Raw genomic sequence first — 19320 nt, 5'->3', positions numbered from 1 at the left:
CATGTCAAAGAGTGACTGGTGGTATGAGAGAGTGGTTTAAAATACAAAAGGGAGTGTATCAAGATTGTGTTATGTCACTATGGTTAATCAATGCTTTTATGAATGGGAATTTGTGTGAGATGGGGTGACTGGGTGAGATACTTAACCTCAGAGAAATGAAAAGTAGATGATGCTGTGTTGCTGACTATCAGAAGAGGTTGAACAGAATGTGAGTGAAATATATATAAAAATAAGATCCTGATGTCTGAAATAAATGGAAGGTTATAATGTAAAATCAGTTTGTATGGAGAAGAAAAGGTGATAATGGGAAAGCTGGAGTTGAAAACAGAGATGTAAGAGAGAAAAAAAAACTAAGTGTACATTGAAAGCACTAATGAATGGGAAATATTTCACTAAAGGGTGTGGAAGAAGTCTGCATGAAGGATTACTTGTCCCACAACTGAGGCATTACCATAAAACGTAAGTAAATATAAAAATGATTGGAGATCAAATGGAATCATTTTGTGTATGCTGTTGATATAAGTAAAGATACTGGTCTCATATGATGAATGAAAAGATAAAAAGTATGATGCGTGGGTTAAGGAATTATACAATTGATGTAGTAAAGCTTGTGTGTATTACATGATCCATCCACTAAGTCTGGGAATGTAACAATAAGAACATACAGTAAAAAAAAATTGCCTGATTTGTATTTGTAACTTAAAAAGTATTAAGTGAGTATTAAGTATTAACTGGGACTTACTCCATATACTTTTCAGGCATATACTTTTCAGACGTGTATGTATGTATATACATGTGTATGTGGGTGGGTTGGGCCATTCTTTTGTCTGTTTCCTTGCGCTACCTCGCTAATGCGGGAGACAGTGACAAAGTATAATAAATGAATAAATAACAAATGGTTGAAGGTATCTGTAAGTACTTGGATTGCAAACTAGCAAAAGTGTTTTATGTAAAAGTTTGATATGCTGTCAGGTTCTATTACAGGAGAGCGACTGGACTCCATCTGAAAGTGGTGACAATAAAAGTAAGAAGTCATATATGATAAGGCTGTATGTCATCTCCATCAATCAATGAAAAAGTAAAGTATAGTCTCATTGAGGAACTTCTGGCTCCAAGGGAGTCCAACACTTCTCTGCTCAAGCTTGAAGTAGCAGAAGCTACATAAGGGTGGTCCTGGGGTTGTGCAATAAACAATGATAACTTATAACTACACATAGTGGTATTATTGAACTCCAACTGTATATGGTTACACTGAAAGTGAAAAGTCACCCACAGCATGCCAATATCAACAATGACTGAAATGGTTTACAGTCTTATTGAAGACCTTCTTACTCTAAGAGAGTCCATAATTTCCCTGCTCCTGATAGGACCACAGCCTCAGTTTTAGGAGCCCCACAAAAGGGAGCCTGAGGTGGTATGTAACAGTACATGTAGGTGTTCACAGGCTCTGCCAGTAATTGGTTATACGATCAGCAAGATCTCACTTTCAACAAGGTTGTATCACTGTCATCAGAAGAAAAGGAGAACAGTCATATCAAGAACCTTTGCACTCCAAAGAAGGCCACTATGTTTACTTTCATATGAAGAGCAGCAGTCTATGTACCATGTCATTTCATGTTCTAAAACTTTCCAAATTTTGTGTAATGCCAGGACTTCCTTTATCCAACAGAAAAATTTTGATATTCAAATAAACAGAAAATAATCAAATACCAACCTTGAAGAATATCTGTAAGTTTTAGCTTATCTCCAACAACTGCCGCTGCATGAAGAGATGTTCCAGCCTGACATGGAGGTAGGAGTGGGGAGCCAGGAACACGTAATCCTCCCAAAACAGGAGAACCTGTGAAGCTGAAATGATAGCCAGCTCCGGTGAGGAATCCTGGCACTGATGGCAATTGTGGAAAGCCTGTAAAACAAGCAATACATTATCATATGGGTAAAACTGAAAGTGGATAGAGAGAGATGGGTGATTATTGGTGCCTATGCACCTGGTCATGAGAAGAAAGATCATGAGAGGCAAGTGTTTTGGGAGCAGCTGAGTGAGCGTGTTAGCAGCTTTGATGCACGAGACCAGGTTATAGTGATGGGTGATTTGAATGCAAAAGAGAGAAATGTGGCAATTGAGGGTACAACTGGTGTATATAGGGTGTTCAGTGTTGTAAATGGAAATGGTGAAGAGCTTACAGATTTGTGTTCTGAAAAAGGACTGGTGATTGGGAATACCTGGTTTAAAAAGAGAGATATATATAAGTATGGAAGTGGGAGATATGGCCAGAGAGTGTTACTGGGTTATGTGTTAATTGATAAGCACATGAAAGAGAGACTTTTGGATGTTAATGTGCTGAGAGGGGCAACTGGAGGGATGTCTGATCATTATCTTGTGGAGGCAAAGTTTTTGGGAGGGTACTGAGTGAGAGGGTGAAAGTATGTACAGAACATCAGATTAAGGAGGAGCAATGTGGTCTCAGAAGTAGTAGGGGAAGTGTGGATCATGTGTTTGCTTTAAAAGATCTCCAAGAAATACTAAGAAAAACAGATGGATTTGCATGGGGTACGTATGAATCTGGAGAAAGCATATGATAGGGTTGATAGAGATATACTTTATGGAAGGTCTTAAGAATATATGGTGAGGTAAGAAAGCTGCTAGAAGCAGTGGGTTTTTATCATGGGTGTAATGCATGTGTATAAATAGGAAGAAAGGAGGGTGAAAGGTTTCAAGTGAAGGTTGGTCTATGGCAGGGGTGTGTGATGTCACCGTGGTTGTTCAATTTGTTTATGGATGGGGTGGTGAGGGAGGTAAATGCAAGTCTGTGAGAGATGAGAGGACCTGGGAAGTGAGTCAGTTTTTGTCTGCTGATGATACAGCACTGATGGTGGATGCAAGTGACTGTGTTTGGACAAGTGTACGAAAGAAGCAAGTTGAGAGTAATAATGATTAAAAGCAAGATATTAGGTTTAGCAGGGTTGAGGGACTCGTTAATTGGGGTGTGAGTTTAAATAGAGAAAAATTGGAGGAAGTGAAGTGTGTCAGATACCTGGGAGTGGAAAGGGCAGTGAATGGAACCACAGAAGTGGAAGTTAGTAATAGGGTGGGGGAGGAGGTGAAAGGTTCAGGTAGCGCTGAAGAATGTGTGAAAAGAGAGAATTTTATCTGGCAGGACAAAAATGTGTATGTCTGAAGGTATAGTAGTCCCAACCAAATTATACTGATGCGAGGCATGAGCTATAAATAAAGCTGTACAGAAGACGGCAGATGAGTTGGAAATGAAACGTTTGAGGACAATATGTGATGTTAGGTGGTTTGATCGAGTAAGTGTGGTAATAAAAAGTGGAGAAAGCTGAAGAGGGTGTGCTGAATTGGTTTGGACATATGGAGAGAATGAGTGAGAAAAGGTTGATAAAGAGGATATACATGTCAGAGGTGGAAGGAACAAAAAGAATGGGGAGACCACATTAGGGATAAAAAGATGGAGTGAAAAAGAGGGATAGAGTGGCTTGGAACCATGTGGTATACTGGGATCGACATGCTGTCAGTGGATTAGTGGACTGAACCAGGGTATGTGAAGCATCTGAGGTTAACCATGGAAAGTTCTGTGGGGCTTGGTTGTGGATGAGGAACTGTGGTTTCTGTGCATTACACATGACAGCTAGTGAATGGATGTGAGCGGATGTGGCCTTTCATCATCTGTTATTGGTACTACCTCATTACTGTGGGGGAAATGGCGATGAAATATGAAACAAAAATTTATATATACTTTATACTTGACTGCCGTTTCTGGTCTCCCTCTAGCCAATTCACACATCCAAGCTCAGTCCATTGATAACATGTCATCCCTGTACACCACATCATTCCAGTTTATTACCCTGTGCAAGTTTTTTACCCTCTTGCATGTTCAAGCCCCTTCTCCTTGTCCTCTCCACTTCTGACACATATATCATCTTCGCCAATCTCTCATCACAGACCTTTCCATTGTTACTCCGACCACTTCAAATGTCCTGGCTCAGTCCATCGAAAGCATGTGGACCTCACTATACCACAGTGTTCCAATGCACTCTATCCCGTGTATGCTTCTCACCCTCCAGCATGTTCAGGCCCTGATCACTCAAAATCTTCTTCATTCCATCTCCAATTTGGTCTCCCTGTTCTTCTTGTTCTCTCCACTTTTGATATACATATCCTCTTGTCAACTGTTTCTCACTCATTCTCTTCATATGTGCAAACAATTTCAGCACAACCTCTTCTGCTCTCTCAACCATACTATTTTTACTACTACACATCTCTCTTACTTTTTATTACTTACTTGATCAAACAACTTCACACAACATGCTGTTCTTAAACACCTCATAGTTATGTTTTCTATTCACATTATCATAATTCTTTACATGAGAACATTAAAACCTGTCATCTATTTTTTCAAAATCATTTCCTAAAGATATGTCTATCTTTCAAATATGTTTATTCAAGAAATTCTAAATTAACATCTTGGGGTCATTTTAATGAAAAAAAAAAAGTGTTTTATTGAAAAATAAGTAAACCTGTTTGGGACCATCATGAGTACATCAAGACTGCTAGGCCCATGGTTGGTGGGAATGTCATCCAGTCTGAGACCTGAGAAGGTTGAATATCTTTTGCAGGGTATTACTGATGATAGATAATATAAGAACATTTGTTTAATGATCCTTCATATTCATGGCAAGAAGTCTAAGTTTACAAAAGAACATTATGAAATATTTCACAATGCAAGAATTACAAACAGAGTGGGTTTTGAGACAGCAAAAAAAAGTTAAAAGAAACACTCATGTTGTTCATGAGGTAAAATCTAGACATCAAGGTTCCCACTAGGATTAAACTAAATGTATTTCATGTACATGATAATGTGCAAGTCATCAGCCAGGGATTCCTTTCAAATATGTCTCTTCTCAATTCAACATTATTATGGAAATACCTGGAAAATCCAGACCTTACATTACCATGAACAGAACCAATTCTTTTAAACTCATTTAGTATCTTGCTAATTGCTTTTTCTGTAGGTCCAGGTTAATGAATTCTTTCAAACTGGCCCTAATCACTTTGCTTTTCTTGCCTTGTATCCATAAATATCCATCATCATGACCTGTAAAAAATATCTAAAACTATTATTGTTTTCAGCAAAACAGATAGGAATTTTTTGAGGTGCTGTAGTGTGTATTACCTAGCTTCAAAAACAGAAAACAGCCTCTTGAATACTATCATACATAGAATGGAAAACTGTTTAAGTGATGTAACAGAATTCTAACATTTTCAATCATGGAACATCAATTCTTGAGAATACTTCTTACGAGAGCTTTAACTGTGGCATAAGGAACATGTGGCTAAATTTCAAAACTCTCATTCAAATAAAGTGCCTTATTTTTATACATATTGAATAAACAACTCCAGCATTAACAAACCTGGAGGTTGTAAAAAGCCAGGGGTTAAGTGGTTATTACTGGAACATCCAGAATTATTTCCTGATGCACTAGCGTGGCTGCCATAGTAGTAATTTAAGAAGGTTGGAGTAAGCTTGAAAACCTTAAAAAGAAAAATATATACATATATGTTAAAATGCAAATCTATCTGCAAGTAACTGATTTTTATATACTTTTCTTCTCTATCATATACAGCAAAGCTTTTCTTGTACTTACAGCATAGTGGCTTAGGTATAATCTTTGAGAGTTTTAGATTCTGCTAATATACACATCTTATATGATCTAGAGTTGCATGAGCTACATGGTGATGAGCATTAAGTGTAAACTGGAGACTGTGTTTTTGTACTGAATGCTTGCAACCCATGTGAGTGTGAGGCATAAAAGAAAGAGAGCAACCTGGACCAAGAAAGGAACTTGACAGACACAGAAGTGCTGGCTCCCTGTGAGACGATCACTAACACTACTAGTACCTAGGTAGTAGATCAGGGAGGTACCAGTGATGGTAGCACAGACAGCTGGCACTACATTGTCAGTAAAGTATCCCAACCAAGCCCAGGTTGCTGTCTTTCCTTTCTGCTTCATATACACTTGGAATACTGCCTACAAACACACATGCTCCTTCTCACACATAACATCCCTACTTAACTCAAGTAACTCCATTCTTAAGTCTAAATTTTCCTATGCACCAGCCTTGCACTTCAGCAAATTCCCATCTTATGAGCTCAAGGGTACAAAAGCATTCTCTTTTTCTCTCTGAGAGAAAGAGCAAGACAGACAGACAGATCCAGTTTCTCTACGAAAGAATGTGAAGAGAAATGTACACATCAAATGACATACTGGTGTTTCATGGAAATGTAAGTGCTCATAAGTTAGAGGAAAGTATATAGGACACAGACAGTCACAAAATTAATATAGTAAGATATCTACCTGCTGGAATGGTGCATAGCTGTTATAATGAGATGGAGTAGATAATAAAGAAACATTCTGAGGTGTATCAGAATATGTCTGTTCTTTTGAGTTAATAGGTACACATTGGAAGCATTCCTCTGTATCCTCATTTTCTATTCTAAGTTCTTTTTTATCTGCTCTTATACTGATAGCTTCTGTGTACTCTCCAGTCTGAGAATCCATGAAGGGATAGTGATGAAAGTCATCGATGGTTTTACAGGTCACATGCTGGTTCTCCAGTGCCATGATAATTCAGACAAAGTCATTTTTTAACATCAACTGTAAAACAGAAAGATCAATGACAGTATCTATACACAACTGACACCTAAATATGGTAGAGGACTTTACTAACTAGGAAAATTATATGTGAAACACAATCTGTAAAAGACCTGCTGCATGTAATTATAATATTTCTATCAAAATCAATATAACAAAACTTACACCTCAATTTTTGACCAGCCAAAAAGGAGAGTGTTGATGACTGGTTAATTCTAAGTGGTGAGGTCCCTGACAAATGGCTGAATACCTGTATAGTGCCAATGTATAAAAAAAAAAATTGGGACAAAGTGAATGTTGGAGTTACAGAGATATAACTTTGATGAATATACCCATCTCTCACCATTCATTCTCAGTTTTACCCACATCAATCAAGAATTCACTTCCTTACACTCTATCACACACTCCCACAACTGCTTCAGGAGTAGTGCTACTCCTTCCTTAGTTCTTGTCCTCTCAACAACCTGACTTTACTCCCAAGACATTTCCAAACCATTCTTCCCCTTTACCCTTGAGTTGTATTTCACTCAGAGTGAGAACATTCAGGTTTCTTTTCTCAAACATACTACCTATCTCTCCTTTCTTCTCATTTTGGTTACATCGACACACATTTAGACACCCTAATCTGAGCCTTTGAGGAGGAGGAGCACTCCCCACCAGTCCTTCTTGTTTTCTCTTTTCAAAATTGAAATACAAGAAGGGGATGGTTTTTCCCCAATAAATTGTACCCGCCCACATCCATGTATGAGCTGTCATGTGTGATGTACTAAAACCACAGTTCCCTATCCACATCCATGTCCCACAGATTTTTCCATGGTTTACCCAAGATGTTTCACATGCCCTGGTTCAGTCCAATGATAGCACAATGACCCTAGTAACACCTTCACTCTGATTCAATCTATTCCATGCACACCTTTCATATTCCTGCATGTTTAGGCCCTGATTGCTCAGAATCCTTTTCATTCCATCCTCCATCCTTTGGTCTCCCCATTCTCCTTGTTCCCTCCACTTCTGATACATAAATCCTCTTTGTCAACCTTTTCTCTCTCTTTCTTTCCAAACATCCAAGCCATTTCAACACACCCAACCCCTTCTTGTATTTGTATTTCTAAAAGATGGAATGGAAGAAGCCAAATAAAGAGACTTTGTCCTCCTCAAAGTCTCAGGCTGGGGTGTCTAAAAGTATTTGGATGTTACCAAGATAAGAAAGAAGAGATAGGTAATATGTTTGAGGAAGAAACCTGGGTGTTCTGGCTCTGAGTGAAACAAAGCTGACTGGTAATGGGGAAGAACGGTTTGGAAATGTTTTAGGAGTAAAGGTGGGAGTTGGTGAGAGGATAAGAGCTAAGGAATGGGTAGCAATACTGCTGAAGTAGGAAAAGTGAGAGTGTGTGACTTCATGTGAGGAAGTAAGTTCTAGACTGATGTGGGTAAAAATGAAAATGGATTGCAGGAGATGGGTGATTATTAGTGCTTAGCACCTGGCTATGAGATGAAAAATCAAGAGAGGAAAGCATTTTGGAAGCAGATGAGTGAGTGTGTCAGCAGTTTTCATGCAAGAGACTGGGTATCAGTGATAGGTGGCTTATATGCAAGTGACTAATGTGGCAGTTGAGGGTATAAATAGGGGGCATGAAGTATTCAGTATTAGGAATGGAAATGGTGAAAAGCTTGTGAAGTTGTGTGTGGTTAAAGGACTGGTGATTGGAAACATCTGGTTTAAAAAGAGGAACATACACAAGGCTATATAAGTGAGTTGGAAAGACTGTCAGTAGGCATTACTGAATTACATACTAATTGATAAGCTTGTAAAAGCAAGACTTTTGGATGTGAATATACTGATAGGGACAGCTGGTGGCTGATCATTACCTTGTGGAGGCTAGGGTGGAGATTTGTAGAGGTTTTTGGGAAAGAGGAAACATTATTGGTGAGAAAAGAGTGGTGACAATAAATGAGCCTGAAAAAGAGACTGTAAAATGGCAAAAGGTGAGAGTAAATGCAGGAAGGGGAGTGGGTGACAAACAGGAGGCATTTAGAAAAGCAGTGATGGCCTGTGCAAGAGATGCATGTAACATACGCAAAGTGGGTGGTGGGCAGATTTGAAAAGGTATGAGGTAAAGCTGCTAGTGAAAAAGAAAAGAGAGGTATAAGGGCATTACTTCCATGGATGGAGTGTAAATGATTGTGAGATATATAAAAGAATGTGGCAGGAGGTCAAGAGGAAGGTGTGGGGGTTGAAAAAGAGGGCAAATAAGAGTGAGTCAGAGAGTGTCAGTAAAGTTTTGGGAAAAATAGATGTTTTGAAAGGAGGTTAATAGTGTGCTAAAAACAAAAGAACAAATGGAAATATTGTGGAAAGGGGCACATGAGAAAATGTTTGATGAATGAGTGGCAGATGTGAGGTGTTTGGACTGGGGTAGAGTACAAAGTGAGAGAGTCAAGGAGAATGGTTTGATAAGGAAATAACATGTGGTGAAAGCCTTATGTAAGATGAGATGTGGTAAAATGACTGGAATAGCCTGTATTGCAGATGAACTTCTTAAGAAAGGGGGTGACTGCATTGCTGACTGGTTAGTTAGTATTTTCAATGCATGTATGGATCATGGTGAGGTGTCTGAGGATCAGAGGAAAGCAAGAGGCGTAAGTATGTTGAGTGCACCTGGTGAGTTGTATGGGAGTGTAGTGACTGAAAGGGTAAAGGTATGGAGAAACCATCAGACTGTGTGGATGTGTGGCTCACGTGTTTGCTTTAAAGAATGTGTGTGAGAAATACTTAAAAAGTCAAAAGGATTTGTATGTGGCATTTATGGATCTGAAGAAAGACTATAACAGGGTTGATAGACCTGCCTTAAAGAAGATTTTAAAATTCATATGGTATGGGAGGAAAGCAGAGAGAAGCTTTTATCAAGAGTGTAAGGCATGTGCATGAGTAGAAAGAGAAGAGAGTGAATGGTTCTAAGTTTAGGTTAACCTGTGGCAGGGGTGTGTGATGTCACTATGGCTGTTTAATTTGTACATGGCTAGAATGATGAAAGAGGTAAATGCAAGAGTCTTGGTTGAGATGGGTGAGTATGCAGTGTGAAGATGAGTGGACCTGGGTGATAATGAAGTACTGATGGCAAATTTCATTGAGAAACTGTGGAAGCTGGTTACTGAGTATGGGAGTGTGTGAAAGGATGAAGTTGAGAGTTAATGTGAATAACAGCACGGTGTTTAGGCTTAGCAAGGTGAGAGACAGGTTAGTGAGTCTGAATGGAGAGAAATTGGAGAAAGAGAAATACATCAAATAATTGGGAGTAGACATGGCGGCAAACGAAACTATTGTGGTAATTATGAAGGGGGGGTAAGGTTCTGAAAGCATAGATTCTGGGAGTACTGGTGATTGCATGGAATGAGATGTTGTTATATGGGAGGCCAGAAATGGGTATGTTTGAAGGTATTGTTATTCAAACAATTCTATATGAATGCGAGGCTTGGGCTATAGATGAGGATAAGCTGAGCTGAGGAAGGTAAATGTACTGGAAAACAAACTCTTGAGGTCTGTGGTTGGAACAGGTAAGTAATAAAAGGCAAGAGAGGAGTGTGGTAATAAAAAGAATGGTTGAGAGAGCTGAAGAGGGTGTGTTGAAATAGTTTGGACATGAGGAGAGATTGACAAAGAGGATATATGTCAGAAGAGGAGGAAATAAGGAGAAGAGGAGATTAAATTGGAGATGGAAGGATGGATTGAAAAAGATTTTGAGTGATCAGGGCCTGAACATAGAGGAGGGTGACAGGTATGCACAAGATTGAGTGAATTAGAACAATCTGGTATACAGGGGTTGATGTACTGTCAACGGACTGAAGCAGGGCATTTGACGCAGTTGGAAGAAGCCATAGAGATGTTTGTGGGGCCTGGTTGTGGATAGGGAGATGTGGTTTCAGCGCACCACATATGACAGCTAGAGAATGGATGTGAGTATATGCGACCTTCCTTCATCTGTTCCTGGCACTACCTAACAAACATGGGAAATGGCAATTAAGTTTAAATATATATATGTAAAGAGATATTACCTACTTCCCACCCTAGCCAGCCACATTCATGGGTAGGACCAATGGTCAATGAATTACAAAGATGTTATGTGTGAGTTTATAAAGGGTGAATGCAGAGCAACTGAGAGTTAAATGTTTGGAGTCTTCATTGTGGTAGTTGCATCAAAGCAATGAAGAATCTCGAGATGAACTGAAGCAGTGTTTGTAGAAGAATATGGTCAGGTGATGTGCAGAATGTAGACAAGAAAGTGTGACTCATGTTTGTCTTGGGAGTGTGGTTTAGATGGGACTATGTCTAGTTTGTATATAACATTAAGTATAAAGGGCAGTTGTTTAGCTATATATTGTATAGTAAAATACTGTATAATACATTCAATGATGTTTTATAAATCTTAACTACTATTATCCTAACATCTTTAGCACCTCAAAATGAAAAATAAATAAATGTATATCTATCTCAACTCTTTCAGTTATTTACTCTCTTGACCATTGAAAAAAATCTTGTTGGTTTCACCATCTTCCTTAAAGAATGGCATGTCTACACTCACAAAAGTTTGTCTGCATGAAGAAGCTTATTAATTCATTTCATCAAACAGAACATCCTTTTTTAATGTTATCAAATATGAAATTTGTTTTCATTGAAATATAGTAACTGGTTTCATAATACTCTCACTTCCCTACAACAGCTGTTATCAGTTTCATGAAAATTTGAATAATATTAATGATCAAGTTCAAAATCTTAATAGCTCAAAAATCCTTAAGTAATCTTAACATATAATGTGTTCTTACACATAACTTGTTTAAAATTTCTTTGCTACCAAGGAGACTTAGTAATTCATCCCTTCCCTTGACTGAATCTTGGAGAAACCCCTGATTAAATGGCATCTATTTTCCACAATAAATCCTATCATTCAATATGACATTCAATTAGATTCCATCGTTAGTAAGGTGGCAGAGCTACATCATCAATCTTACCGGAATTTCTTTCTCCCCTAAAAAAATTTATAATTCTTTTGACATTCTTGACAACTTTTCTTCAAAAAAAGAAAGTCAATAAAATCATATATAAGGTGGCAAAAAATATTCAACAAACGCATAAAGAACTTCCATGAAGTGCATTAAGACACATTTATACACTGAAAGGCATGTGTGTCTGGTCACATACTACCGGGCAACACAAGACCATTATATATATTTTTGAAATGACATCAAAATTATGGTAAATATAGGGTGCTATAAAAATTCAACTGAGATCATATGAGGCTACTAATTTCAACAAGTTCCACTTACTTTTACATTTAACACACGCATTTCTTGGTCTTCATAGCCCTCCCCACTACTTAATTAATTCAGATCTCAGGACAAACAAGTAGCTCAATCAAGTTCTTTCATTTCTTTTCCGAATCTCTATACAGTTTCCTACAATTCAACATTTGAAATGAGTATTTGGACATAATTCATGCACTATCTCATAATATCTGATATTTTTACAGTTTACGCCCACAGAAGTTACAAAATATCTTTATAATTCAATATCTCCTTTGAATTCATTTGTGAACTAAGTGATATACATCAGAGTGCTACTAAAAGATTGATCTATCGATTGCACATACCAGAAACTTCGTAACTTCTGTATGGCTTAAACTGTAGAATTAGCAAACAAATTACATATGTTCAAAGTTTATATATTTTGCCAATGTAAACTCAAGCACCACTTTAAAAAAGATTCCTTATTGCCACGCTACATCCTCTTATCGTATGTTCCTTAAGCGATATGCATGTTAAGCATTTTGACAGATAATAAAATAGGGGTTGAAATCTACCTCGCAACTACATGTTCTGTTAATCTTGTACTGTTAATCTTGTTCTGTTAATCAGTAAGCAACAAATTTTGATTCATTTAACTATCGCTGTTCCTCAGGCGGTTCAGCCCAGGACTTTAAAGTTTGTTTACAAAGTCTCTGAAATCTAGTGTTGCCAACTGAGATAAAAAAAAAAATACCATGGTAGTGCTACAATTAGCAGCAATTTACTAGAATCCGCTAGATTTCCGAAAACATTAATCAGACTACAAATTGTCCGTGATTTTATTGAAAATTAAGCTCAAAAGATAAGACGAATTCCATTTGTAATACAGTTAAATTGTTGACCTTTGACGCGATACAAACAAAAATTAAAGTTCTCCACCTGACTATACATTAACTTACCCGTTGGTTTGTGGAATGTGAGGCCACACTTCAGGTGAATTAGGTCAGTTAAGGCTGCACAGAGCGTGTCTGCAGTCTTAAAGTTCATATATGTCTAACTCCTTTGCAACAGCGTTAAGAACAGAGGACTGGGCCTTTGAGGGAATACCCTCACCTGGCCCAATTCTCTGTTCCTTCTTTTGGAAAATTAAAAAAAAATATATATATATATATATATATATATATATATATATATATATATATATATATATATATATATATATATATATATATATATATATATTCCCTGGGGATAGGGGAGAAAGAATACTTCCCACGTATTCCCTGCGTGTCGTAGAAGGCGACTAAAAGGGAAGGGAGCGGGGGGCTGGAAATCTTCCCCTCTCGTTTTTTTTTTTTTTAATTTTCCAAAAGAAGGAACAGAGAAGAGGTCCAGGTGAGGATATTCCCTCAAAGGCCCAGTCCTCTGTTCTTAACGCTACCTCGCTATCGCGGGAAATAGCGAATAGTATGAAAAAAAAAAAAAAAAAAAATATATATGTATGGTTGCGAGGCGTGGGCTATGGATAGAGATGTGCGCAGGAGGATGGATGTGCTGGAAATGAGATGTTTGAGGACAATGTGTGGTGTGAGGTGGTTTGATCGAGTAAGTAACGTAAGGGTAAGAGAGATGTGTGGAAATAAAAAGAGCGTGGTCGAGAGAGCAGAAGAGGGTGTTTTGAAATGGTTTGGGCACATGGAGAGAATGAGTGAGGAGAGATTGACCAAGAGGATATATGTGTCGGAGGTGGAGGGAACGAGGAGAAGAGGGAGACCAAATTGGAGGTGGAAAGATGGAGTGAAAAAGATTTTGTGTGATCGGGGCCTGAACATGCAGGAGGGTGAACGGAGGGCAAGAAATAGAGTGAATTGGAGTCATGTGGTATACAGGGGTTGACGTGCTGTCAGTGGATTGAAGCAAGGCATGTGAAGCGTCTGGGGTAAACCATGGAAAGCTGTGTAGGTATGTATATTTGCGTGTCTGGACGTGTGTATGTACATGTGTATGGGGGGGGGGGTTGGGCCATTTCTTTCGTCTGTTTCCTTGCGCTACCTCGCAAACGCGGGAGACAGCGACAAAGTATAAAAAAAAAAAAAAAAATATATATATATATATATATATATATATATATATATATATATATATATATATATATATATATTTATTTTGCTTTGTCGCTGTCTCCCGCGTTTGCGAGGTAGCGCAAGGAAACAGACGAAAGAAATGGCCCAACCCACCCCCATACACATGTATATACACACATGTCCACACACGCAAATATACATACCTATACATCTTTTTTTTTTTTTTAATTTTCCAAAAGAAGGAACAGAGAAGAGGTCCAGGTGAGGATATTCCCTCAAAGGCCCAGTCCTCTGTTCTTGACGCTACCTCGCTATCGCGGGAAATAGCGATTAGTATGGAAAAAAAAGAAAAAAAAAAAACACACAGACACATACATATATACCCATGCACACAATTCACACTGTCTGCCTTTATTCATTCCCATAGCCACCTCACCACACATGGAATACCATCCCCCTCCGCCCTCATGTGTGCAAGGTAGCGCTAGGAAAAGACAACAAAGGCCTCATTCGTTCACACTCAGTCTCTAGCTGTCATGCAATAATGCCCGAAACCACAGCTCCCTTTCCACATCCAGGCCCCACACAGCTTTCCATGGTTTACCCCAGACGCTTCACATGCCCTTATTCAATCCACTGACAGCACGTCAACCCCGGTATACCACATCGATCCAATTCACTCTATTCCTTGCCCGCCTTTCACCCTCCTGCATGTTCAGGCCCCGATCACTCAAAATCTTTTTCACTCCATCTTTCCACCTCCAATTTGGTCTCCCACTTCTCCTCGTTCCCTCCACCTCCGACACATATATCCTCTTGGTCAATCTTTCCTCACTCATTTTCTCCATGTGCCCAAACCATTTCAAAACACCCTCTTCTGCTCTCTCAACCATGCTCTTTTTTATTTCCACACATCTCTCTTACCCTTACATTACTTACTCAATCATGGAACCATGGAAGCGGAAGTGAATCATAGGGTGGGGGAGGGGGCGAAAATCCTGGGAGCCTTGAAGAATGTTTGGAAGTCGAGAACATTATCTCGGAAAGCAAAAATGGGTATGCTTGAAGGAATAGTGGTTCCAACAATGTTGTATGGTTGCGAGGCGTGGGCTATGGATAGAGTTGTGCGCAGGAGGGTGGATGTGCTGGAAATGAGATGTTTGAGGACAATGTGTGGTGTGGGGTGGTTTGATTAAGTATATATATATATATATATATATATATATATATATATATATATATATATATATATATATATATATATATATATATTATCCCTGGGGATAGGGGAGAAAGAATACTTCCCACGTATTCCCTGCGTGTCGTAGAAGGCGACTAAAAGGGGAGGGAGCGGGTGGCTGGAAATCCTCCCCTCTCGTCTTTTTTTTTTTTTTTTAATTTTCCAAAAGAAGGAACAGAGAAGGGGCCAGGTGAGGATTTTCCCTCTAAGGCTCAGTCCTCTGTTCTTAACGCTACCTCGCAAACGCGGGAAATGGCGAATAGTATGAAAAAAAAAATATATATATATACACATATGTATGTGGGTGGGTTGGACCATTCTTTTGTCTGTTTCCTTGTGCTACCTTGCAAACGTGGGAGAGTGCCAAAGTATAATAAATAATAATGTATATATATATATGTATACGAGTGGATGGTCCAGGAATTTTCTCCTTTAAGGAGGGGGATGGTACAAACCTGCGTTTATTGTGCCTATGACTAGTTGGGATCACACACCTTAAGCCAGGTGGCCAAATCAGTGGTGCATGTCGTAATCGACTGCTAATTATTCTTCATGTCACACTGTCAAGTGACCTGGGGTCAGCCATGAGGTCATGCCTGGTTAAGGTCTTCCACCCATCCTGGTTGCATCATCAAAGATACAGGGCTGGGCCTTTGGACAGTAAGAGGGCCGGACCTTAGGCCTCAAGCCAATCTCGTTGGGATGAGGGCGTGATAATCAGTCTTTTGACAAATCCAGAGTAATTGTAGTCATTCCTACCTATCATAGCCAAAGGCTGCAGGTCAAGGTGGGGCTGGCAGGCCCTCCAAAAAACAGGCCCTGATGACAGCCTCACCACTGATTCTTTCAGCCTTCACAAGTCCAGCAAGGTAATGTAGGTTTTCCTTGTGTCAACCTTTAGCCACTGTGGCTCACAACTGCCCTAAGTTTTAAGATGTTATACTGTGTCATGTCAGGTCTGAGAAGAACAATGTATTATAAGCTGTCATAGTCAAATTGTCATAAAGGGTAGAGACCTTACCTTGAATGTGGAATGTTAAGTGTTAATGGCAATATTTGTATCCGATTCATGTGCTTTTATTATCTTGTAATCTTAATTTCTTATATGTAAATTTAACCTTGGTGTTTACTTTCATCCCATCGCATTAAGGTAGCGTTATCCAGTGTGTATAACAATTCATTGGTGACCTCACTAGCATCGTCAATAATTGGCGTCCTCGCCAGTTGTTGTAACGATGTGTGTATATGAGTGGATGGGCCATTCATTGTCTGTTTCCTGGTGCTGCCTCGATGATGCGGGAGTGTTTAAGTATATATATATATATATATATATATATATATATATATATTTTGCTTTGTCGCTGTCTCCCGGGTTAGCGAGGTAGCGCAAGGAAACACACACACACACACACACACACACACATATATATATATATATATATATATATATATATATCTAATAACCTTGCTCTTATTCACATTTACTCTCAACTTTCTTCTTCCACACACTTTACCAAACTCAGTCACCAGCTTCTGCAGTTTCTCACATGAATCAGCCACCAGCGCTGTATCATCAGCGAACAACAATTGACTCACTTCCCAAGCTCTCTCATCCCCAACAGACTTCATACTTGCCCCTCTTTCCAGGACTCTTGCATTTACCTCCTTTACAACCCCATCCATAAACAAATTAAACAACCATGGAGACATCACACACCCCTGCCGCAAACCTACATTCACTGAGAACCAATCACTTTCCTCTCTTCCTACACGTACACATGCCTTACATCCTCGATAAAAACTTTTCACTGCTTCTAACAACTTGCCTCCCACACCATATATTCTTAATACCTTCCACAGAGCATCTCTATCAACTCTATCATATGCCTTCTCCAGATCCATAAATGCTACATACAAATCCATTTGCTTTTCTAAGTATTTCTCACATACATTCTTCAAAGCAAACACCTGATCCACACATCCTCTAGGTACAGTAGGGGTGAGGGTCAAGTCAATTGGGAGGTGAGTTTGAATGGAGAAAAACTGGAGGAAGTGAAGTGTTTTAGATATCTGGGAGTGGATCTGTCAGCGGATGGAACCATGGAAGCGGAAGTGGATCATAGGGTGGGGGAGGGGGCGAAAATTTTGGGAGCCTTGAAAAATGTGTGGAAGTCGAGAACATTATCTCGGAAAGCAAAAATGGGTATGTTTGAGGGAATAGTGGTTCCAACAATGCTGTATGGTTGCGAGGCGTGGGCTATGGATAGAGATGTGCGCAGGAGGATGGATGTGCTGGAAATGAGATGTTTGAGGACAATGTGTGGTGTGAGGTGGTTTGATCGAGTAAGTAACGTAAGGGTAAGAGAGATGTGTGGAAATAAAAAGAGCGTGGTCGAGAGAGCAGAAGAGGGTGTTTTGAAATGGTTTGGGCACATGGAGAGAATGAGTGAGGAGAGATTGACCAAGAGGATATATGTGTCGGAGGTGGAGGGAACGAGGAGAAGAGGGAGACCAAATTGGAGGTGGAAAGATGGAGTGAAAAAGATTTTGTGTGATCGGGGCCTGAACATGCAGGAGGGTGAAAGGAGGGCAAGAAATAGAGTGAATTGGAGTCATGTGGTATACAGGGGTTGACGTGCTGTCAGTGGATTGAAGCAAGGCATGTGAAGCGTCTGGGGTAAACCATGGAAAGCTGTGTAGGTATGTATATTTGCGTGTCTGGACGTGTGTATGTACATGTGTATGGGGGGGGGGGGGCCATTTCTTTCGTCTGTTTCCTTGCGCTACCTCGCAAACGCGGGAGACAGCGACAAAGTATAAAAAAAAAAAAAAAAAAAAAAAAAAAAAAAAAAAATATATATATATATATATATATATATATATATAATATATATATATATATATATATATATATATATATATATATATATATATATATATATATACACAGAATGAGTACAGAATGGAAAAAGGTGAGAACAAAGGAGGTAAGGGGAGTGGGGGAGGAATGGGATGTATTTAGGGAAGCAGTGATGGCTTGCGCAAAAGATGCTTGTGGCATGAGAAGCGTGGGAGGTGGGTTGATTAGAAAAGGTAGTGAGTGGTGGGATGAAGAAGTAAGATTATTAGTGAAACAGAAGAGAGAGGCATTTGAACGATTTTTGCAGGGAAGAAATGCAAATGAGTGGGAGAGGTATAAAAGAAAGAGGCAGGAGGTCAAGAGAAAGGTGCAAGAGGTGAAAAAGAGGGCAAATGAGAGTTGGGGTGAGAGAGTATCATTAAATTTCAGGGAGAATAAAAAGATGTTCTGGAAGGAGGTAAATAAAGTGCATAAGACAAGGGAGCAAATGGGAACTTCAATGAAGGGGGCAAATGGGGAGGTGATAACAAGTAGTGGTGATGTGAGGAGATGGAGTGAGTATTTTGAAGGTTTGTTGAATGTGTTTGATGATAGAGTGGCAGATGTGGAGTGTCTTGGTCGAGGTGGTGTGCAAAGTGAGAGGGTTAGGGAAAATGATTTGGTAAATAGAGAAGAGGTAGTAAAAGCTTTACGGAAGATGAAAGCCGGCAAAGCAGCAGGTGTGGATTGTATTGCAGTGGAATTTATTAAAAAAGGTGGTGACTGTGTTGTTGACTGGTTGGTAAGGTTATTTAATGTATGTATGATTCATGGTGAGGTGCCTGAGGATTGGCGGAATGCTTGCATAGTGCCATTGTACAAAGGCAAAGGGAATAAGAGTGAGTGCTCAAATTACAGAGGTATAAGTTTGCTGAGTATTCCTGGCAAATTATATGGGAGGGTATTGATTGAGAGGGTGAAGGCATGTACAGAGCATCAGATTGGGGAAGAGCAGTGTGGTTTCAGAAGTGGTAGAGGATGTGTGGATCAGGTGTTTGCTTTGAAGAATGTATGTGAGAAATACTTAGAAAAGCAAATGGATTTGTATGTAGCATTTATGGATCTGGAGAAGGCATATGATAGAGTTGATAGAGATGCTCTGTGGAAGGTATTAAGAATATATGGTGTGGGAGGCAAGTTGTTAG

At 39.2% G+C, this 19320-nt stretch overlaps 1 protein-coding gene across 4 annotated transcripts in view; it reads right to left on the bottom strand.

Annotated features, from left to right (window-relative positions):
* The window catches only part of LOC139766093 (uncharacterized), an 86511-nt gene extending 73486 nt beyond the window's left edge, over window positions 1–13025 (bottom strand). Inside the window, exons 1-4 of one of the 4 annotated variants that reach the window (XM_071694382.1) lie at window positions 12912–13025; window positions 6376–6675; window positions 5431–5551; window positions 1715–1906 (exon numbers count right to left, since the gene is read on the bottom strand). In XM_071694382.1, the coding sequence (XP_071550483.1) occupies window positions 1715–1906; window positions 5431–5551; window positions 6376–6642 (580 nt within the window). In that variant the 5' untranslated portion in view covers window positions 6643–6675; window positions 12912–13025. Of the gene's footprint in view, window positions 1–1714; window positions 1907–5430; window positions 5552–6375; window positions 6676–11994; window positions 12449–12527; window positions 12704–12911 lie in introns of those variants that run through there. The other 3 variants (XM_071694292.1, XM_071694546.1, XM_071694456.1) reach the window with 3 other exon arrangements.
* Window positions 13026–19320: the final 6295 nt, after the last annotated feature.

Source organism: Panulirus ornatus, chromosome 1, assembly GCF_036320965.1.
Source record: "Panulirus ornatus isolate Po-2019 chromosome 1, ASM3632096v1, whole genome shotgun sequence".
Lineage (NCBI taxonomy): Eukaryota > Metazoa > Arthropoda > Malacostraca > Decapoda > Palinuridae > Panulirus > Panulirus ornatus.
Note: the sequence above shows the minus strand (reverse complement) of the source record. Positions and strands in the feature narration are given on the sequence as shown.